The 24,670-nt window shown below is 36.2% G+C and overlaps 2 protein-coding genes across 2 annotated transcripts; one reads left to right on the top strand and one right to left on the bottom strand.

Moving 5' to 3' along the window:
- Nucleotides 1-745: 745 nt before the first annotated feature.
- LOC130740138 (glycine-rich cell wall structural protein 1.8-like) lies at nt 746-1,748 on the top strand. The gene has a single exon (XM_057592646.1). The coding sequence runs from the start codon at nt 808-810 to the stop codon at nt 1,597-1,599; it is 792 nt and encodes a 263-aa protein (XP_057448629.1). The 5' UTR covers nt 746-807; the 3' UTR covers nt 1,600-1,748.
- Nucleotides 1,749-2,119: 371 nt separating this feature from the next.
- LOC130740137 (ubiquitin carboxyl-terminal hydrolase 21) lies at nt 2,120-5,936 on the bottom strand. Its single transcript, XM_057592645.1, has 8 exons — nt 5,184-5,936; nt 4,977-5,097; nt 4,615-4,725; nt 4,258-4,424; nt 3,826-4,155; nt 3,628-3,750; nt 2,621-3,095; nt 2,120-2,532 (listed from the first exon to the last, which is right to left on the bottom strand). The coding sequence occupies exons 1-8, from the start codon at nt 5,664-5,666 to the stop codon at nt 2,234-2,236; spliced, it is 2,109 nt and encodes a 702-aa protein (XP_057448628.1). The 5' UTR covers nt 5,667-5,936; the 3' UTR covers nt 2,120-2,233.
- Nucleotides 5,937-24,670: the final 18,734 nt, after the last annotated feature.

Raw genomic sequence — 24,670 nt, 5'->3', positions numbered from 1 at the left:
TCATTTTCTTTGTTGGCCTCGTATCTCAAATTATTGTGTTGATTGGGTAAAGATTAAGGTGTGGTCTTAGCAGAAGTGTGAATAATCTCAACAACGACGATATCCTTATTAAATATTACTACATTACTTCTTCAACTTCTCCACTAACGGAGTTAAATTAAAGTGGTAAATCATGACATTAAAAAGTAGTTTCAAACTTGTTACTAATTGCTTAGTAATTAAAGCTTTCTAATTAGTACTAACATATAGCAGTAAACTATTGAAACAGGACTGTGAAAGTAGAAAAAAGCTGCAAGAATGTTATGATACATTTACACCTCATTTTTTTCCTCATTTTCACTCACTTTATCTTCGTATCTCTCTCTTTTGTTCTTATCGCAGCACTATCATATCAATCAATGTCTCTATCTTCTCTTCCTATCAGTCTTTTGGTGTGGGTGAAATTCAGGTATAAACAGAAGTTTTTCCAAACAATTTCGGATTGGTTTTAGGTGAAAAGTTGATAAAAACTTCAGGCTTTCTACTTAGAGCAAGCTAGCTATTACTATTATTACATCCTTGGATGTGGAAGACAGCAAAAGCACACAACAGAATAGCCAACTCTTGCCTAGTGTACGAGTTAACACTAACAGTATCCATTGGTGGTGCTTTGTGCATCTTTGTGTGTTGGATCACACTGTATGTGGCCATGTGCCTCAACCACTCCACTCTTTGCTTCCAACGCGCCTTGCCAATCCCTATAAATACCCTCCAACCTCACCAACAAAGTTATAGCTCATTGTGGGAGTTCTCATATTCTTCAATCCCATGGCTATACAGAGAGTTGCTGGTGTTGTTTTCTTAGTACTACTGGCTTTAGAGATATGTTCTGCCACAAGGGCATCACTTACTTTTGAAGGAGGACCTGGCTATGGTGGTGGAGGTTATGGCGGCGGCCCAGGTGGTGGGAGTGGATATGGAGGTGGAAGTGGTGGAGGACAAGGTGGTGGTGATGCTGGAGGAGGACCTGGATATGGAGGCGGGCATGGCGGTGGCGGTGGTGGTGGAAGTGGTGGTGGTGGAGGTTATGGTAGTGGGGGGGAGCATGGTGGTGGTTATGGTGGAGGTGAAGGAGGTGGAGCTGGGGGAGGCTACGGACCTGGCATAGGATATGGAGGAGGAGGAGGAAGTGGCGGTGGAGGTGGCTATGGTTTGGGAGGAGGTGGAGCTGGTGGAGTCGGAGGCTATGGTAGTGGTGGTTATGGTGGTGGCCAAGGAGGTGGAGGTGGATCTGGGGGAGAGCATGGCGGTGGTTATGGAGGCGGTGAAGGTGGTGGAGCTGGAGGAGGCTATGGAGCTGGTGGACAACATGGCATTGGATATGGAGGAGGTGGTGGAAGTGGAGGTGGAGTAGGCTACGGTGGTGATGGGGGAGCACATGGAGGTGGGTATGGAAGTGGTGGTGGTGCTGGTGGAGGTGAAGGTGGTGGAGCATATGGTGGTGGTGGGGGTGGAGGCCAAGGTGGAGGAGGTGGGTACGGGGCAGGTGGTGCACACGGTGGTGGTTATGGAGGAGGTGGCGGAAGTGGCGGTGGCTATGGTGGTGGTTATGCTCCCTAAGAACTATTCGAGCGCCAACAACATATATATAAATCGAAGTGTTCCCTCTAATCTATCAAAAATAAGTATGAGATTATCAACTCTCTTGATTTATATGTAACTAATATATTCTACAATTATCAATTGCAATATGATAAAACTATTCCTCAGTTTTCGATTTGTCCTTCTTTAATTTATTCGCCATGAATGAAATGTGATTAATAGACCATAAAATATGCTAATACTTTTGTAATGTTATTTGTATGTCAACTCAGAAACCTACTTAATATCTGATTCCTCAGAAACTGTCAATTCAAGCATAGGTGTTCTCTGGTCATATCATCCCTTCCATCACGATAATGTTGCATGGAACTTTATTAGCAGAGAATTCTTTATTCCTTCTATGATGAGGGTGAGAATTTGCTCCTCGGCCTCAGTCAAAAAGGATAACCCATTACAATTTGACCTTTTGTTGCTTGAAACTTAGCAAGAAGCCACACCATTATTAAAAATAGACAATTAAACAAAGTAAACCATAAAATAAGAGACAATGCCTACAAATCACTTTATTATTATCATTAGCAATGTAAACATGTATACAACCTTGTTCCTACTGTCCTTCCTATGGATAAACCTATACAGTATGAAGGCTATTTCACTTAGATGTTCCAGCTGTCACAGGGTGGGAAACAGAAACACGGTTTGATTTCTTTGAAACACTTGACTCGTCTTTCTTACACTGCAATGAATCCACCTTCTTTCTCTTCTTGTCCGAAGGAGATTCGCTCTGAGGAAAGAATTTCATGAATGCAGCTTTCCTCGCACCAGACATCTTGCTAATGTATCTCTCGGCAACTTGTCTTTCAGAACCACCCGAGAGGTTATTGGATGGTCTTTTACAGCTCCCATGATTCTCCTTCTTCAAGTGATCATGTGAGATGGGGAAAATATTGTCTGACAAATCCAACTCAATGTCATCAAACAAAGCAAATCATGAAACACATGAAGAAAAAAAACATTTAGTAGAAGCATGTTCAATTACCTGCAGCATTAGAAGGGGAGCAGGGAGGAGTTAAAGGGTGAAAAGCAGCATTTTCTTCAGATACTTCTGCACAGACATTGTTTTGAACCAAAGCATCAATCTCTATGCTTGAGTTTCTATTAGGCATAACAATGCTATCCAAAGTAGCACTATTTGGCCCAACAGAATATCCACAGTCATGAGGAGCATCATCACTAGTGTCATTGATTTCAAGAACTTCATGACAGGACATGTCAAGCAGATTCTTAGAAAATGGATCAGACTCATTAGTCGCTCCACCCTCAACAATTGCATTTGATTTATCTGAGTTGGCAACACTGTCCAAAACAGACTTAGGAGAAGTATTCATTATACTTGGCTTTAAGTATGGTCTTAGAGATTCAAAAACACTTGAAAACCATGGGGTTCCCTGTCGTGCATAAAACAGTATGTATGCTTCCTCAGACAGCACAGAGTTTTCTGACACCTTGGTAACCTGAAAATTTTATAGATAATTCAATGCTCAGCTTTAAAAGGAAAGAATGCTTAATAAAACAATCATTAAATAATTAAACAATAGGTACAAACCATATGAAAACAAAACAACATAAAAATCATGACACTTGCATCAAACCCAGTAATATAAATATTTTCAACCAATTAGAGATGGAACAACCTCAGGACAAACCAAGAAATAACATTAACAAAATCTAGAAGGAATTTACAAAGGAACAAAGACCAACTTAGGCATTATTACTTTCAATGCTAATTAACACATGACATGACTATAATCAATATTTGTTTAAAAGTTCATATTCAACAAGTATAACTTCAAGTGTGGAAAATTCCAACAAATCCCCAGTAGATTTGATAGAGATAAAAAACATAGTGGCCACTTAATCATCTCATATCATGAATGAGCCTTTGAAGAAGCTGTCACATACTATCATTAAACATATCCATCATGTGCAAAACAATTAAAGGCAATTAGAGCTCATTTAGGAGGGTACAAATTCAGGAGATGCTACCTTTGAATCATCCATCTTATGCCATGTGTCTGGAGCAGAGCGGACAAAGCAAAAGTAATGTCCTGAGGTATAGGAAACTCCATTATGCACAACAATTGCATATAGATCGTACTTCAATGGTGCCTATCACCATAAAAATGAGTCAGGACAGAGAATACATCAGGGAAACATTAGTGGGTATATCAGGTAACAACTCACATCATTTTTTTCACCAGATAAGGTGTATGGGGTCAAGTCCAACTCCAGTGGGAAATCAACATGTTTATCAATCTTTTGAACAGAGGTCCCATCTGACTTAAATCTCTTCAAATGAAATGTTGCAACTGCAGGTGTTTCATCCAGCATAAGCTGTTTTTCCTTAGACACTTCTTCCTTACAGCCATCACAATTGAACTTTGCATCAATATTTTCCACCATAGTGAAAGATTCCAGAGCACTTGAAAGGGAATCTGCATTTCCTATTTCTAAACTAATGTCAATAAGTGGCTCATAGGTGTCAGAAGAGTGGCAACAATTGCAACATCGAAGCTGCAACACAAAAACCAGAAAAAGATAACAATTAGCAAAACTAACATCCTAAACTATGAATCAATCATTTAAGAATTTTTTGACAATAAATTTCAGTCATACTTTGCTAATAAGACGACCTCCAAATACTTTCTTTACAAGATTATCATCTTCAACACTCATATCATTCTTCTTCAAATTTAGGAAACATCCTTCCAGTCTATCTAATGCAAGCTGCATAAATTCATGAGCATCCTCCTGTTGGTATTTTGTAAATAGAGAAGAAAAATCTGTTGGTGGTTATGGATGACAACTTCCAGAACTAGAAAAAACAACTAGCACCACATCAATTAATGATCATACTATTACTGCACAAGCTAATAATGTAACAACCAGTACTAATTTGCTGAATTGGCAGGAGGCCCACAGCAGATAAGCAACATAGCATTGCAATAATCATGATAATAATTAAAAGGATACAACTCAGATTATCCACAAGTTTCGAGGGAGACAGAGATTGTCCAGATAACACCAAGGAACTGTCAACATGGTCACGTAGAGCGCAAAGAACGCAGAACCCACGAACATGTCCTGAAATTTCCAATCTAAAATGTCAAAATCTATAGAGAGAGAAAACGAAAGCAAAAGTATTAAATATGGTCAATCAATGCAAGTAATTGTCAGAAAACACAATCAGCGCAGCTGTTTACATCAAACAATTTCCCAACACCAAATCGGTAAAATTCCATTACATCGGTGAAAACTGTTTATCCAAACAAGCATAAGCTATACACATAGCAAATAATGACCTAATCAAATTCAAATAAGGGCAATTCACTCACTATCACAAGGCGCGGAATGGCCGCATGTGAGAAGACCCTGGACTAGGGGCACTGTGTGCGTAAAGCATTGCAGGATCGCGTTGAGAAAGCATGTATTGCCCAGATTTACAAGCCCAGCACCCTATCAAACAACAACACCATAGATCAACAACAACACATTGAGATTATCAACAAACAAGACAAAGGGATCAACAAGAGAGCACTTACAATCCCAGAAGGTGCAGCTTCAGGGGGGGAAGTGGCGGGAGTGGCGGAGATTCGATTCTTGGAAGATGAATTGTTCGTGAACAACCAGGAAAGGTCGCAAACAGGTTCAGGGTTCAGAACATCAGGTGGTGCTACCGCGGTGACCCGCGACGAGAACACCGGCCCAAATTGATTACCGGCGGGAGGAAGGACATACAGCGGGGCAGAGGAAGGGTCGTCGATGAGGAGCTGAAAGGAGTGATCCCTGCCGGGAACCACTTTCAGAGCATCCTCATCGACAACGCCGGCATAAATATTACCGTTGTCATCGATGGTTAGCGACGGCGGCGGCGGTGGCGGAGGAGGAGAGAGAGCACGGGTAGGGGAATAAAATGAATCTCCGGCAAGAGTGGAGAAAACAGGGACCAAATGGGTTGAAGAAGACCCATCTAGGGTTTCGGGAAGAGGGGGTAACTCAGAAGAAGAAGAAGAATGAGAGTTCATTTTGACAGAGAATGAGAAGCAAGAACCGAATTGGAGAATGATAAGGGTTGTGAATTGGATCGAGAACTGTGAGATTTTAAATTGAAGGGGGGAAATTGAATTGGGAATTAGGGTTTTGGGTTGGAGAAGGAGGGAAGATGAAAACCAAAGCAGGTTTTGAAAAACGCGCTTCAATTTGGCACCAAAAAAATCTCACTGAAAGTGATATGCGCGCGCTCTCAAAATCTCAATTCTCTTCGCTCTCTCTCTATCAGACACACAGACACTGTAGTTTTGTTTTGTGATTTAATCTCTACCATATCCTCCTCTTATATAGGTGCCATGGAATAAATCATTTATTAGGTATAGTTACTTTTTTTTTTCATATATAGTTAAGATACATTCACATCCACAGCTTTATATAAGTTGACTTGAACAATGCTTTAATGATAATAATTAATAATTAATTATTTTTGAAAATTATTAATGAATTAAAGGTGTGTGGACTGTCATTTAAAACTTTGTTTACACAATTATTCAATTAAATTTTGCCACATAATATAATGTATTTTTATTTTTATTAAAAGTTAAAATGAAAGTTACTATTTTTTCTACGTGGCATGCTATGATTGGTTGTTAGTTTAAAACTGAAAATGCATATACATTAAATTCATAATTGATTAGGAAAGCATAATGGTAAAAGTAATTTCACTATTTTTAATGTTGGAAACCTTTAAATATATTTAAATAATTTTTATATAAAATATTATATAAAATAAAAATTAATATAATTTTAAATATATAATAAAATATAATATAATATATTAACTATTTATGGAAATATATTGTAAACTCAATTAATAATCAGTCAACACAATCATTAAATACATTATTTTCATACTTTTTACTAATATATATATAATATTTTGTCTCTATGATTTATGTACTTAATGATATTCAACTCCATTATCTATTTTAAACTCAATTAATAACCAGGCAATACCATCATGAAATACTTTTATTCATATATGTTATTTTAATATTTTTTAAGTTTTTTGTCCACAATAAAGTAATTTTAACATCTCAAATTACTATTCATTCAATAATAAAAAACTTTATTGAATAAATTAGTTTTAATAATTAATGTCCTCATTAACTCTTTAGTTACTTATTTCTTATAAAATATTGAATTTTAAATTTTCAAATAATAACAATCAACTGTATAATTGTTTTATGGTAATATATTAATAACATTTAATCTTATTTATATTCAAATAAATTATTTTATTATTTAATATACTAAAATATTTTTCTTAAAATAAGTAATTGTGTATATCAATTATTAAAGAAAATTAATTAATATTTAATTAATTAATAATAATTTTTATATAATATTATATTTATTTCTAATTAACTACCCAAAAATACAAGAAACACGCACATTAAGGAATGTAATTAATTTTAGAAAAAAAAAATTATTTTTTGTTTTATCCTTTAAAATGTAATTTATCTTTCCTTATTTATTGATTTCATATGGCATCACTTTGGAAAAATATCAATTAATTTTCTCTTAAAATTTTAAGTGAACATGTATATATGAACAATTTATTTAAAAAGGAACGGAGAAAGTAACATTATTGTCTCTTCTTTAAGATATTGCTTAAGTTTTTTATGAGGAATAATTTGTAACTATAAAATTGAATTCACATGCAGTTTTGTGTCATATTTCTATCTCCATTGTATTAAGTATGTGAGCCCTCTGAATATTTGTGAAGAAAAATTTAAACACAATTTTCACTTAACATTTTCATTTCACATAATACAAATCCACCCCATATTTTTGTATTTTTAGGTTTTTTATATTTTGGTTTTTTTTTTTGTCAATGGTTAAACTAGTGCCCGTTGCTTTATTCTTGTTGACTATTTTTAAGTGTAAAGCGGGTCATGTTGCCTAGCATATTGTATTGGAGCTTTGTCTCCTTTGGGCCTTTGGGTTTTTTATATTTTGGCCGAAGTAGTCCAAATGCCAAAAAAATAAAGCCCAAAGGCTAAGCAACAGCAATACAATAAGACCAGGACATAGGATCCAAAACATGGGCGTGCCTGCTGGATCTAGGTATGTTTTGGGCCATGTAGTCAACAGCTACTCATGTGTATTGTTTCCTTTTGGGCCTAGCCCACTTGAAATGAAATCAACCGTCGTCCAAAAAATACAACTTTTGTTTGAGAGTTGTGACCAGCAACCCGTTCATGTTGATATTATTGTTGAATATTGATATTTAGAACTCTTTAATTTTATTTTCTCAATCTCTTTTAAACTTACAAACTACTTTTTTATCTATCGATCGCCGCAAAAGTTTTCCTCTTGATTAAGTACCATATTGATCTAGCTATAATGCTATATCAACCACTTTTATTTATGTAAAATTCTCAAATTTATACAGCTTCTTTCTATCCGTAATCTTATAAACTACTAGTCCTTTTACCCGTGCGATGCACGGAAGATTTTAATTCTTATTTATTGTACGAAAATTTTAAATTTGTGTTATGTTTATTTAAAAATAATTTATGAATTAAAAAGACAAAAATAATTTTGATTATAAAAAAACACGAATTTTTAATTGTTTTCAATGAAGAATGTGTTTGCTTTTATTTTGTAGAAGAACAACTATTTTATTTATTCTTGGCCTTTGTGTTTAATGTTGCACTATCTAATTTAGTTTCTTAGAGGAAAAAATTTCTTTTGTTTCCCTGCGTTGCACGGGGTATTCTTTATGTTTATTGAGTTAAAATTTAATAAAGTAATGTTATCTTTATTAGGTTTATAAAAACAAAGTTATGAATTAAAAAATTAAAATTAATTTTAGATGTAAGTTAACTTAAATGTTGTAGTGTTTTTTTGTGTGTCACATGTGTTTGTATTTGTTTTGTAGTAATGTAATAATTATACTAATTTATATTTTTTGCGTTTATTTTAATGTTGAACTTTTTTTTTGATAGGAAAATGTTAGTTGTTAATTGTTAGTAAATTAGTTCTTTCATCAGGGTTCGCCTCTAGCCCTTCACCCTTCAATACCCTTCATTTTCCTTAGCTCACCAAGTGAGCTACCCATCCCACCCCAATGTTGAACTATTTAATTTGGTCTTTTATATAACAATTTAATTTTTTATTTTAGTGAGATGAAATGTTATATGAGTTTAATGGATGTGCATTTTCAATGTTACCCAATTATTGTATGCCACGTGGGATAAATGATTATATTTTTCATTTATTTTAATTAAATTACAATTATAGTTTCTGATGTGACAGAAAACAATTGAATGTTTGTGTAAAAAAATGTTTACACCAACGGTGTATCTTCCATTTTCTCATATTATATATGATGAGCTGATAAAAGAAATTGAATAAGTAATGATTATACTAATATTTTTTGGCAAATAAAATGATTACAACATTGAGAATGTAACTTGACATTTTGATTGACCCTCTGGCTTTCCCGAAATATAAGAAAAAAATAGAATAAGACAATAATTAGTATAATGAGATAAATATATTTGGATTTGTTTTATATTTATTAATTTAATTTTCTCATTCATTAAGTACATGGATTAGGAAGGTTACAACTCTTTTTGTTGTAACAATTTTTTTATAGATTAATAATAATAATATTATTTATTATATTCTATAATCCTAATAAAATTATAATACATATTCTATGGATTTCCGTAACTGATATTAAACATTTTAATTAGTATGTAAATAATATTAACTAAACACCAATAAAGTATCTTATGAAATTCATATCAAATTTAATTTTAAAATTTCAAAATTAATTGCTAAAGAATAATATTAATATTTATTTATGTATTGTATAAATTTGATAATAATTTTTCGACGTCTTGTGAAATTCCGTAACCGATATTATAATCCTCAAGAAAATTTATCATGTCTTTTGGAATTTCTTAACTAATATTTTATTTTTATCTGATGTGTAAATAATATTAACTAAACAGTTACCAAAAAACTAAGTGGAAGCGCAAGGGTTAGTAAATTTTTTATTGTTGCATGTGCATTGATTTATTAAATTCCCGTCTTACCCTCAAAGTTGCAAAAACTTCACTTTTATATAGTTTATTGATAGATAGATGTTACAATAGAAAAATACTAAATTTTTATTAGGGTACGATGTACTATTCTTGTTTTCCGATGAAGCAAAAAGAGTATCTTTTATCTTCAAACATCAAATTAATTTAACCACTCTATCCTTATAATTAACCATAAACTAATACCATTTAACCAACTAATTAATCACTTATAAAAAATGATATAATTTACCGTTACCCTCTTAGAGTATGATAAAATCTGTCTTTCAATTTATAAAAAAACAAATCTCTCTTCAATAATAAAGTTGTATCTTTGTCTATTCACCATGAATAACGCAATTAATATTGAATATAATTGATACATTGTAATGTTGGCTAGACAAAAATTGAGAAAGCTTAAACTTTCTGATGCAATAACATGATGTTCATAGCATACCCTTAAATTAAGTATAGCAAACAACACTTGAAAACAACATATCAAGAAAGTTGAGGAAAAAGAAAAGTCATTTACGACACTATTGTTGTCCTACTGCTCAGAATCATCCTTTTCTTCTTCTTCCTCTTCAAACTCTTCTCCCATCTTCGTCCTCTTCAATAGGCGTTGTACCACCTGACTTAGGTCTTTCCCTTTCTCACTCTTGTCAATATATGCATTCAACAATAAAATCAACTTGTGTATTGAATGGCCACAAATAGAGAAGAAAAATAGTTAGACTTATAAGAGAGTTAGTGGAAAGTTAGTACTTGTAATTGTTGTAGTGGAAAGGGTTAGTGGAAAGTTTTTATTGGCATTGATGTCAAATTTAATGTTTAAACTGTCAACTTATTTAGGATTAATGTCTTGTATATATCCTAACTAACTAATCATGCCCTCTGGAATTCCCTAACTGACATTGATTACTAATATGTAACCACTAAATTCCTCAATAACCACATATAAATGAAAAAGATGTCACATTTGACCTTATTAGAGAGCTCTCCCAAAATGAGGGCATTGAAACTTGTAAATGTATGAGTGGCAACTCTTGGCCATAAAAAATTAAAATGAATATCTTTTTAATAGAAAGTAGAAGAGATGTTTAGTAAATAATTAGGAGAGAATCAATTGAGATAAAAGTATGAGGAGAGAATAAAATGAATTATAATATTGAGGAACTTCTTGAGCCCGGGGATACTTCATTTTTGAAATCCACTGCACCCATATGAGGAGTAAAATAAAGAAGATAGCAACCTAATGTGAAAAAAATTTAATTGAGGAATAAAGACTGTATCTTACTAGAGTGGAAGATGAGAAATGAGAATAAAGAAGACAACAACCTAATGTGAAAAATAAATTGTAGAAAAATAAGTCTGATCTCTGAAGTCAAAATGCAGAAAGAAGGGGAAAAAAAAAAGAAAAAGGTTCTTACCACAGTTGGAGAGAACGATCTTGCTCTTTGTGGATTTCTTCCCTCTCGCTTCGTTTTCCACAAAACAAATGGTAGAAAAATTAGAAGAATGGTTCTTACCACAGTTGGAGAGAGCGAGCTTGCCCTTCACCGTTTTCTTCCTTTTCGCTTCGTTTTCTCGAGACGGATATGTTGGGAGACAAAACCTCTGCTTCCTCCCCGCAATCAACAGCAGAAAGTAAAATAAAATTGTGCGTACCTAAAGAGTCATTTTTAGGAGACAATGAAACAATAAAAAAGTACATAAAATGCAAGAAACTTACATATATTCAAGATAGTACATTGGAAGAATGGAAACAATAGAGGCAAAATATGAAAGAAGAACAAATTTAAACGAAATCAGTTACACGTAAAAGGAGAACAAAGGCTACAATGTATTAGATTAGATGAAAAGACAATCATTTGGTTGATTTAGTTGATGGTAAAACAATGAAAATTAAAAAGCACGAAACTTACATTAACTGAAGTAAATTAAAATGAGACGAATTTAACAGTTTATTGTTACCAATGGAAGTAAAGGAAGTTTACTTTAAAAATGGAATAGAAGATAAGAAAAGATCATAATAATGTTAATAATTCATAGAATAAGAACAAAACATGCATCAATGACAAAAGTACAGTAAAATGGGTAATTTCTACCGATTGAATTAGTGGTAACAGTATGCATATTACGAATAAACACTGAATCTTATCGCAGTGGAAGATGAGGAAGGAGAAGAATAAATGGAAAAATGAAGATCAGTTGAGAAGAATGTAGCTTGAGAACGAAATGTGAAGAAGAAATGATTATGAAATCAGAATAAATAAATCAAAAGGGAGATAAAAGGAGAAAAGTGGGCTCTTACCGGATGGACGATGATGATGGAGAAGAACATTAACGCCTAAGAATTAAAAATGATGAAGAAGAAGTGGTTGATGAAGAAGAATTTTTTCTAACCTGATGGAAGATCTTCTTGCGCAGAAATGGTGCTGTTGGAGAATCCAGAGGGAGAGATTTCTTGCATATAAATAGAGGTTAGGGAGATCAAGATGGGAAAGATGAAAAGATTTTGAAAGGAAATGGAAAGACTCAAAACTTAATAAAATTTATGGGAGAAAAATGAAGAGATTCTTGCTGATATTTGTAACCACAATCAAGAGTTACAAAAGTAACAAAAAAAAACCAAGAATATGAAAAGGTTACTCAAAGTGTTTCATAAGAAAATGATGCAAGGCTAGGATTAGAAGCAATCAACGGTCAAGATTGATTTCATAATTAATTACTCACAAATTTACATATATGCCCATGGAAAAATATTCACTCATGTGCATTGATTTATTGAATTCCCATCTTACCCTCAAAGTTGCAAAAACTTCACTTTTATATATTTTATAGATAAGGTCAGTTAGGGTAGTTTCAAAAAAAAACTCAGTTAGCTAGGTTTACTAAAATATAATCAAACGAAAATTATAGAGAATATAATTTTATAAGGCTTAATTCTAGTTTGGGTCCCTGATGTTTCAGAAATATGCGATTTGCGTCCCCTGTGTTTAAAATGTGCGGTCAAGCTCCCTGGCGTTTCTAAAACGTGCGATTGAAGCCCTTCCGTTCATATCCGTTTGGTTCCATCTGTTGACCAAACAGAGCTGCGTCAACGTGTAATAAAACGAGCGAATTTACTCCCTGGTCTTTCAACTTTGTGCAATTTGCCTTCCTAATGTTTAAAAACAGAATTTCAAAAAATAAATCTTTAACAGGTTGTAATAAAAAAAGATCATTAATTTGTTTCAGAAAAAAAAAAAACATATCATTAATCTTGAATCAAAACAAATCATTCATTATCAAAGTAACACAACCTGAAACAGATTAAAATCAACAACAATTCAAGAAAAAAAATTGAATCTTCAATTCATGTTCGTTAACAAAACAACACATTTATCAAGAATAGTAATAACAATTTTCTCCCTAGTTAATCTTTCACTTTCAAACACACACATTTCTCTCCATCTTTCATGAAAAAACATATCTAGCACAAACAAAAAACACATAAATATGGTAGACCTTGGTGGTTATGGCTATGGTGAATAGCAGGTTCAGATCTAAAGGAGAAAAAGAAGATAGTGAGTTCAGAAGGAAGATGTGGTGGTTTGGGCTTGGTTGTATATGGTAGACCTTGGTGGTTATGACTATGGTGAAGAGAGTGAGATTGCAGGTGAAAAAGATGAACTAGTTTGGATTTTTTATAATTTATATTTAGTTATATTCTGATATTATTTAGTTTTTTAATTAAATTGTTTTATTATAAATTTTATTGAAACATGAGGGAGTAAATTCGCTCGTTTTAAACATTAGGGGGGCAAATTACACAAATATGAAAGATTAGGGAGTAAATTCGCTCGTTTTATTACACGTGAACGCAGCTCCATTTGGTCAACAGACGGAACCAAACGGATATGGACGGAAGGGCTTTGATCGCACATTTTAGAAACGTCAGAGAGTTTGACCGCACGTTTTAAACACGGGGGGCGCAAATCGCACATTTCTGAAACACCAGGGACCCAAACTGAAATTAAGCTTAAATTAAATTAAAGTGCACTTATTTATGTTATGGAGCTGACTTTCCAGTTTCCTCTAAAGTAGGTGTAGATTGGTGTATCCAATTCAGTATAAAAGTATGATGATTTTATGTGCAGCAATGTCTAAGGATTGAAGTATATAGTATTTCAGTATTTCACACTAATTTAAGTTGAAATTTCTGACTTTTTAAACAATGTACTTTTTAAAAAATAGTATATGTGTTTTGTACTCTTTTCTGCACTAAAGCAATCAGGTGATAAAAGTTTTGTGCATAAAAGAAAAGGAGAAAAATACCGATAACTTTTCTACGATATGAACTGTATTATGATAAATTTTTCTGCGGTTTCAGATAGTGGTACTCTTTATAGTAACAATTGAGTATAATTTTAATTTTTTTTATTAATACACTGTTTTTTACAAGAGGAAGACAATTAATACACTGTTTGGCAACTGTAATAATACTAAAAAATATCCTCTAACTAATGCTGTGTTGTTATTGTCACTCATTCAATAATATAATAAATACACCTAGATCTGAAGCTGAGCCACACAAATCTTCTCAGCACGCATGATAATAACGAGCCTTGTCCTCTTGCGACCTATAGATGTCATGCGTTACGTTGCACAGCAAATTAAACCTCACAGTCACACACTATATATTGATGTTGTCTATTTTTATTTTTGACGAGATATTGATGATTTGATGTTGTCTTTGAATTCATGAAATACGATTGAAAAAAAAACTGTTACATTTGGGAAATCTTTAATATACACAAGTAAAAACTTGTGCAGAGTTACACAAACACCTTTTAACCTATTGTAGTAGGTTTTCAGGTTTTTTTTTTATAAAAAATTCAAAAAAGATATTTTATTAATCACAATATTACTGCTAATCTTTTTCGTTATCACCTTCACAACTAAAACCCAGAAAAAAAAATATTTTCATCATCATCCAACAAAAACCCATTAAACATATTGAGCATAAGAAAATTCTCTCCATCAAACACAAAACCCAAGCTGCAACCTCCTTCATCTCTCCCACATGGCCTCAAAGTTCGGAGCTTTTTCCAACCCTTAATAACAAGTTTGAAGCTTTTTATTTTAAGAAAGAACAAACTGCAACATTCATAGATCCAAAATACAACAAATGGTAGTTTCAAAAAAAAAAAAATTAGAACAACATTACAATGGAAAGTTAGAGATTGTGCTCTGTTCTTCAAGGCCGTATTTGAGGCAAAGGAGGTTGTTGTGCTCTGGGCCCTTGGCGTACAGCAGACCATGAACCTCCTCTCATGCCCTCAATCAAATTAGAGAGTGTGGGTTCTTCCATTCTCGTGCAACCTGATAACAAGCTCCTTGAGCCATGACAATTTTAACAAGCTCCTTCTCCAAGCTGAAGTCGGTGCACCGTATGCCAGGTTAATTTTTTCCCCATTTTTTAATCGGTGGTAGCTGCGTTGTCATATACGCCGTTGAAGCGAAACTCGTGTGCTGCTTCAAGTGTGCGTCGTCAAATACAGCTCCGACGCCGTCATGATGCCTCTCCTTCACCCTCTTCATGGGCCTGCTTCTCACCTGGTGGGATGGTGGTTGTGACCCTCGGTGTTGTTGGTGTAGCCACAAGCTCTAGATCTGAAGACGGGAAGACCAACCACCACCACAAGCACCGGATCGGTAGTGGGTATGGCAGATCTGGTTGAAGGCTAACCCCATCAACAGCCTAACCCCGACCCATCCTCTGCCTAAAAGGTTTGCGTTTTGGTTGAAGGCAGATCTGGTTCGATTATGTTCCTGGCTTGAAGGTGAGTTTCAGAACTCTTGTTTCCGATCTGGGTTTCTGTTGACTGTTGATGAATTTTTTTTTTGTTGAGGGCTAAGCTTTGTCTGAGGAATGAAGAAGAAGTTGGAGGATGAAGATGAACATGGAGGATGAAGATGAACTTGGATGAGCTTAACCTAAATCCTTAATTAATTAATTCACTAAAAAATATATTTTTTGTTTTTGAATTATTTAAAAAAAAAATCTGGAAACCTGCTACCACATGTCAAAAGGTACTTGTGCAACCTTACACAAGTTTTTACTTGTGTATATTAAAGGCCTCCTTACATTTGTGCTTGTCTTGGTGAGAGCAATATGTCTGACTGTCTGAGTCCAAATGTCACACCCCGATTTCGGTGGCGTCACTTTAGTAACCAAAAGAAAATACTTTAAGCGGAAAAACGTGAATTATTTTTTTTCGACAATATAACTAAAGACAGAAAGCAATAAAACTCCCCAACAAAAGATAAAAGGAACTACTATACAACTATATATACATGCCTCGCTAAACACTACCACGTCACGAGTAACCTCCAGTGACGGGTGACAGAAAAAGAGTAACGCCCGAAGGCAATATGTACAGTCCAAGATAAAGATACTGTGTCCGCAACACTAAACTACAAAATCTGAGAGCATGTTGGCCCAGCGGCCTAAGAAAAGACCCCCTAAATCCAACCAGCTCTCTGTGATCTCCATAGGAAACCACACAAAAGCTACCGGTAGGAAAACTACCCTGTCCCCAAAAAACAGAAACATGACGGTCAGAGCATCGACACTACTCCTACACTATCCCTACCCGAGGAGCCCACACTAGCACTCGATCCTACACGCTAGCGCGGTCGTCATCCGAATCTGCATCCAGGACGACTAGGTCGACGTACTCAACACTGCCCTCTCTGTCCACCCTAATGCGCTCCTGCACTGGACTCTCGGGCTCGGGGCCCGGAACGAGATCCGCGACGACAGCAGCAGCAGTAGACGGACTAGACTCCGTCGAAGCCCCACCTACTGGCACCTCCTCAGAGGGGTCCTCATCATCTGAAGGGGATGGTGGCGGTGGAGGTACTCCCAAGCCGGGTCCACAGTGTACTCCTGGAGGCAGGTTGAAGCTCACTATGTGCCTCCTCATCACTCCCTCCGTCAAGCGTCCAAATCGGTCGACACGGTCCTCCATGATCCGACCGGTGTAGGTCGCACGGTGGCCCTCGGGATCGACCACCCATGCACCTGGGTCGTCTTGATCAAGCATCTCGTACCTGGTCCCCCCCGACGGGCTGACCATGGTAAACCAATCCCCCATACTCATCTGACAAATGGCGTAGTCCGCCCAAACACACACAGCAGACGCGAGGGTCAACTCCAAAGAATTATATAATTAATAAAACCAGATATAATTATAGGATAATAAATACTCGCCTCTCAGGCTTATAAGTTTTGGGATAGCTTCCTAGGGTTGCATGTATCACAATGAATATAAAGAGCCATAAAAACAAGTAGCATGCCTCAAAAATAGGATAAACAGTTACCAATCACACTCAGCAACTAAGTCAGCATGTATGTTGCATGAAATGCAATGCTGGGTAACAAAATGCATTCCGGAAGAAGGATGGACATCAACGAGGCGGCCCTAACACCAGCCACGGTGGGTACCTTCCTGCTCGCGTGTCTCTTACACCACACAAAAGTAGTCAGATCAGCAGTGAACCCGTAGGTCTGCCATTCCGTCTGCTACTGAGGACCACCGTAGTGTCCTAAATATGGAAATCCGGGTCTTATGACCATTTTGGAATCCACCGAGGTCCGGTATCACGCCGTGTATTAACCTCAAAATGAGTGCATGAATGCAAGTGATTAGCCAAACAACGTCTCCGACCTCACCCGACACGTCGCCACGTGTTCTAGATAACTTAAAGTCTCTAAAAGAATACCCTAAGGTAAATGTCGATTCTGCGACAAAATACAATTAATCATAAACAAAAGAGTGCAACCACTCACGACAACTCTTCGAGTCATCAATGCTCTCACGAAGTCTCTCGCTTCTGTGGAGTCTCACACATTCACAAAGTCTCACGCTTCAGTGAAGTTTTATGCTTTCACAAGGTCTCACGCCTCAGTGAATTTACACACTTGCACGAAGTCTCACGCTTCAATGAAGTTTCATGCTGTTCACGAGGTCTCACGCCTCCGTGAAGCTTCTCGGCTCATCCCTTGGATGGCTAAACAAACTGCTCCCAGAGCGAATGAGTATCAACATACCCAGAACTCGAAATCTTCTCAACACTTGGATCCGACGACACTTCTCGTTTTCCAAAACTAAACTTCAATCCAAAGCTTGCATCCGAGATTGTTATCTTTATTTAAAGGTTTAGAGGTTGTTTAATATCTTATGAATTTTCTTTATAAAAATAGCTCTTTTTTAGTCTTATCGTATTCCCTATGAGTTTCAAAGTTCCCATAAACCCAAGTAATTCCCTGAGAAGGTCTCGATCCATTGGAGCATGACAAGGTCCGAACTCCGTTCGTCCTTTTAAAACTCTCTCAAAATCTCATAAAAATTCGGCATGACCTGCCCGTAAACCTCACTCTTCAGAATCTCAGGTACAAGTGGAATAGCATAAATAAAACAGCTCAGTCAAAAGCATAAACAACATATTCCAACACATCCTAAGTTAACCATGTAGCACATAGCATGTGAATCATTTAGCACACAATATCATGGCCTCAAGTACTCAACAAGGTCGGCCGAAGCCTCAGAGAACAATTCAGACATTTAGCAATTAAGTGCATAACACATAGATCAAGTCGAACTTGTCGACACCTAAAGCATTATCTAGTAATTCAGAGAGTAGCCCTCACCGGTGGGTCTTCCAGCTTCTTCCTCAAGATGTTCTCCAAACTCTTCTCCTTGATTTCTTGGAATCTCCTCAAACGAACCTTAAGCAAAAATCACAGAAATCAACACCAAGAGTCAGAAACTCAGCAATCAAAGAGTCCTAGGGTTACACAGTACACTACTACCTCCTTGGTACGACAATCTAACGCGTTAAGACAAGTTTTCGAAAAATCGGATTCTCCTCCCCCCTTGATATAGCTCTCGGCCACTTTCCTTAATTGGGAGGGTCGATTTTTCTTCGATCAAACTTGGTTCCTAGGTTAACATAAGCCGTAACTAAGACGGTTCTAGGCTCGGAAAAATTTTCGGATCGAAAACTGATATAGGGGCAGTTTGGTCATTATTTTTAGCTCAGAATTTCAAAATTGGATTTTTGAAAAACAAATTGGATGGGGACGTCCACAACGACGTTTATGACGACAAATCCTACTAGCACTAAGCCAAGTCGATAGATTAGAGCGTAAAGGTTGCGACTTTGCCGAAAAATGGGTATTTAGGGTAGAAATTGATCCCGGCGGCATTTCGTCGACATTTGACAAAATCTAATCCGCAGAACACGCTCAGGAGCATGCAGGGAAGAAGTTTAGACGCTGAAATCAGCTGATTTGAACAGTTTTTCAAAAACCTCAAAATTTTGAACTCAGAAAGTCGCAGGAGAAATGGACAGAAACGACGATTCGAAGGAGAGTATAGATTACCTACCTCGAGGTCTTCGATTAGTGACGATCGGTGAAGCAAACGGGCAAGAAACGACGAAGATCCGGATCTCTCCCTCTCTCTAGGAACTCGCGGTTTTGGGGGTGGGGAAAATGGGTTTTTTTCTCAAAAATCTAATTTTCAAGCTATTTATAGGTTTTGGAAAAAACGGAAAAATGATTTTTTTGCGATTCCGATTTTTCCTGCGCGTTCCTCTGCGCATTCTAAGATAGGTTCTGGCGACAGAATTCCAGAACTCAAAATAGGATTCTTGGAATTAAACCAAAAGATCCAAAATCGGCATAAGTCGGTGTAAGTCGGTTTATCCCGAAAAACTACTTTTTGCAGTGATCGTCGGATGAGAAAACTTCCTTCTGAAGAAAGATTAGGAATGATGAGAGAAGTAGGAGAACGCGGGTGGAATCTTCATTTGAGTTTCCGGATAGAAAAAGTCTTCATCGTCTGTCGATCTTAGGTTTTTCGAACTATCAGGGATTCCGTTTCGGCAAACTTCCGAGAATTGGAATTTGACGTTCGTACTTTCCAGGATTTCGCATCGAAATGGTTGTTTAAGGACGGAAAAGAGAAGTTCTAACATTTCTCTGAGGATTTTTGGAATTAGTTTCCATCGTGTCCTAAAGCGTAAATTAACTATTCACTAATACCTTCGACCTAGGATTAAGCGTATGTTAGTCGTGCTATAACTCTTTCGGTTTTTCGATACATTCTTGGACTTTTCCTGAACCTCTTTCCTTCCCAAATTTATCTTAATCAAATAACTCTTTTATTTTATTCACTTATCCAAAGCGTTAAAACTTGGGCCTTACACCAAATATATCCACAGTTACTGTTTGTATTTGAGGTCTATACGGTGTTGTACAACCTTGGGTCCTAATTAATATTGTCTCACGTGGACTTTATTTGAATAAAAAAAATCATAGTAAATTTTTTTTGTAAATGGCGCTAAAAAAAATTAAGGCATCAAATGAGAAACACCAAGGCAATCCGCCAACAAGAGAGGAGCAAGGCCTGGAAAAATAGAACTAACTGATTAGTACATAATAGCGAGATTAAGGCCAGCTCAACATATGTAGGCAAGGATGGGTTAGGATTTTTTTATGAACAAAGGAAATGCATTAAAATAAAGTACAACAGGTACTTCAACTCTTAATACATAAAGAAAAAATATTTATATATAAGAGATACAAAGGACGGGTTATGATATATCAACGACTTGAAATTTATTGAAGAGTAGGTATTACGTGATTGTTTTGAGTCGGATTCATATTGTGACATGCACTAATCTTGAGAGGAGGAAATTGTGTGTGACAATGCCGAGGTTCGGATGACATTCTTAGCCGATGATTAAAATTTGAAAGGAAAGAAATGAGGCTTGTGTTTTTTTTATAAGCACAGGCTTGTGTGACCCATGGAAGAGGGTCATCATTCTTAGCCGATGATGATTATATTGAACTAAAATTTTAAGCCAATCATATAACAAAAATGTTGATTGTTAAAATGTTTAGTTACCGATTTTTTTTATAAGTCAAATTATATTGAATAGCAAGTACAAGTGGTATATATTTCAACCCAATATAAACACGAAAAAGAACAAAAAGCCAAGAAAAACACACAAAGGAAAACCCCACCCAAAACAAAACACATTGCTTATAAAAAAACATTGCTATAACAAAAATGCACACACATATTGACGTGGTTATAATTAAAGGAGATGAATAATGTTAAATTATGGGTGAATCAGGTTGACCCAATGAACGGACCCATTTCTATCCCCGCTGACTCCACTACTTACGTCATAGACATGAAGGCATGGACGACGTGCGTCTATGATTTGCCTTTCAGCTCCATTAATGTCGTTTTATCTCTGTTGTAATAGTCTATTCGTTAAGGCGCGGACCGCGTAATACTAATATCCATGACCACCCAAACACCTGAACCTTCACATCCTCCTCATCCACTCCCAAGTGAAGTGAGTCATACCACCACTTAACTAAAATATCGCAACGACAAAGATTAATTTCATATATTCCATTAATATTGAGACTAAAATCTATAACAAATTATTTGAAGGAACAATCTTAACTCAGCTCTATTTTATAGGATTAGAAATATATTTAACCCGATAAATATACATATCCTAAGTGATCATTTACTAAAGTTTTATTTATTTTGCCCTCCTAAATTTTTATTTTGTTGATATATATACTTGATTCCGCCGCTGGCTTTATTGCAATGGTCTCTTTTTGACTCACTCACTCTTACGCGGTACACGGATTATATTCTTGGTTCTGTTATGTGTTTGAGACTTTGAGGGGCCTTCTGGACATGTTGTGGGGGTGCTTTTTCAGCATATTGTACCTTGCTATTGCCAGATCCATGTGTGTTGATTGTTGAGTCTCAGTCATCACTGTATACTGACTATTTGGATTTTGGAGGCTAGTAATAGCTCGAACGTGGGGGACAGTATCCATGACCATCTCATTTTTAGCCACAACAAGTTTGAAAGTTTTAACCCACCGTCCATTTTCATTCATGCACCATCAACTAAAACCACGCTAGCTTCTTGTTAGTTACTATACCGTACCTTCGGTTTTTACATTACACAAATGAATCAAAGAGCTTAGCTAGAGCTAGCACAATAGTGAGTCCATGCACTGGTAACCGCCAAGTTGGACTATTTTCAGCAGTGATCATCACACGCGGCGACTAAAAAGGTCGGAAGGTCCGTGTACAGAGGATGAGAGGATAGCATCACAAAAATGAAAATTTGAATCATCACGTGTATTGTTCCTCCTTTTGTGTGTGAGAATAAAAGTAAGAAATGATTGGCTTCTTTGATTCAGCCACTATCTGACTGTGACTCACACGTCACGCTTCCATGCCTCATTCACTCTTCACCACCATCACACTCACACTCTCAAAGTGTGCATTTGCATTTGTGGCTATTCGTTTGTTAGTTAGTAGTACGTACCTTGAATTTTGATGCATTTTTCCCTCTGTTACTTCTTTTCAATAAAAGACGTCACCATCTTATAATACTCATTCTAGAAGAAAAAATATCACGAAAAAAAGAAGAATTAAAAAAAAAACCAATGGGAATGTGATATTTCTATGTGGTGCCCACTAGGATGAGCACTTTTGTTTTTGGTCCACCGGTGATCCACACTTGCATACCGTTGGATTTAAGCATCTAGGAATATACTTTAATTGAATGGCTAGGATTAAGTGAATGATTAAAGGGTATATATGTAAATTAACAATCTCTAGTTCCCTCTTCTTCTCCATCTTCTGGCTTCCAGGTTACACTTCTCTTTGCCGCCGTCGTCGCCACACTTCTCTCTCTCCGACGCACCACCTCCGCCAGAGAGAGAGAGAGAGAAAACGTGAGAACTTCGCCTTCATCGCCAAGCTCGCCACACCGCTCACGAACCACAACGATGTTCTCTTCCTCATTCAAGCGAAGACCAAATTGCATCTCCGCCACTTGCTACTCTGCACTTCTCCGGGGAAGGTAAAAGAGGCGATTAAGTTGATGGACAAAGGGGTTAAGGTCGATGCTGGTTGCTTTGATCTTCTATTTATTTTGTACGGAGGGCGTTTGATGAGGTGGTTAACAATTCGTTGTTATTTATGTACTACAAGTTTGGGGCTGATTTCACAATTCTGGGACTTGGCTGGGCATTGTGTTGGGGCTGATTTTACAATTCTCTTTTGCCTTCTTTTTTTTTCTGTCTTTTGATGTAATTGTCTTGTTTTTGCTTTTCTCTCTTGTATTATCGGTTGGAGCACCCCTTGTATTCCCTATAATGCAAGCTTTGTTCTATAAAAAAAATGCAAGTTTGGTATGTTAAGTTTTGAGGCTTTTTCACAGGTGTTAACAGAGCATAGAGTGCTGGAACTTCATGGTTTCTGGATATGGTAGAATAGCAGGGAGATGCAATATTTAGGTATTCATTCTGAATCAATCAGTGTAGGTTGGGCAATTGCTTCATGTGCCCAGTTAGAAGCAACCAACTTAGGAAGGTGAAGGTCAATTTATTGCAATGTGATAAAGGGATTTATGGATGACAATATCTCAGTTAGCAATTCACGCCTAGAAATGTATGGAAAATGTGATATGATGACCATTGCTTGGAGCCAAATAGGTTGGAGAGGGATGCTGGTTAACTAATGCACGGAGGGAGGGCGTTTGAAGAGGTTGGAGGGTGTAAGTTATAGAATTAGTAGAGGGTGATTTCAGATTCAAATATGTGGTGAGGGTCAGAGATTGGCTGGTGATGAAGGAGATAAACCAGAGAGAATTATTTTGGAGTTTTTTAATATATTTTTATCTATTGTAATTTACTAATATAACCCTTGATCCACCGGTGGACCAATAATGAAAGTGTCCACCCTAGTGGGCACCTTTCTATGTTAACTTTTATGAGAATTATGAGAGTGTTGATTGAGGAGAAACGACATCTGATAGAGTAGGTTGAGGAGGCAATGACGCTATGTGTTTTTTCGTCTGAACCACTAGAAGGGGATAATGTAAAGACACTCTAATACCTTAATTAGATATATACTAGGTGAACATAGCGGAATCTAGAGAGAGAATTTAGGATAATGGTGTGTGTGCTTGTGATCTTTTAGACTTAATATGGAAGAGAGTTTCAAAGGCATCGAGGAAGTAATGAGTGCAAGGTATACAATGTTATTTGCCAGCTGTTGGATATCCTGATGATTGTCTAATTCAGGCGGCTAGGGCTAGCTAGCTAGTATGCGATGTTAATTGAGTCCTCGAGCTCTGCGTCCGAGCCTAGGGGCAAAAGGGGAAAGGACATTTGATGGGACTTGAGGAGGTGACATAACATCATCGGTTTCAAATCTGACCAAGGTCAGTAGCGAAAGTGATGACGTACAAGTAGAACAACTAGCTAAGATCAGGAACGTGATGGTGTGATAAGAGTGAGTGGTGATTTCAGGGATAGTAGTGAGGTAATGCATGAGGTGACAATCAGAACAATTTTTTTTTACCATTAACACACTACAAAATTCCATTAAAACATCACGAATCACCTTTAATAGTATTTTCAGACAGTTTAACTTGGATAAAACTAGTTGTAAAAACATATAAATCATATTTAAATATACAAGTTTATGATAAAAAATGTTGTCCGGATAAAAGGGCAAAAATATTTAGAAAAGGAGCTGCAGGGTGAAACCAGGTGGCCTTTGGTATAATGTCATGTTTATACAATAATGAAAATTTTAAAATAAGTTATACCATTAACCATTAGGCTTTGACGTGCAAGAAAGTATTGTTTCTTTACAAGATAAAATCCTAGTTTTGACTGCCGTTGAATAGGAAAAGCATTGAAATAAAATATAGTCAAAGAGTGGATTGACCAACTAACACGATTCCATACCTAATTTATAGTTTTGTTTCTAAGCAAATCAAACTAGTTAAATTGCAAGTAATTAAATGTTTTTTATGGACATATAATT

The sequence above is a fragment of the Lotus japonicus genome, chromosome 2 (assembly GCF_012489685.1).
Source record: "Lotus japonicus ecotype B-129 chromosome 2, LjGifu_v1.2".
Classification (NCBI taxonomy): Eukaryota; Viridiplantae; Streptophyta; class Magnoliopsida; order Fabales; family Fabaceae; genus Lotus; species Lotus japonicus.
Note: the sequence above shows the minus strand (reverse complement) of the source record. Positions and strands in the feature narration are given on the sequence as shown.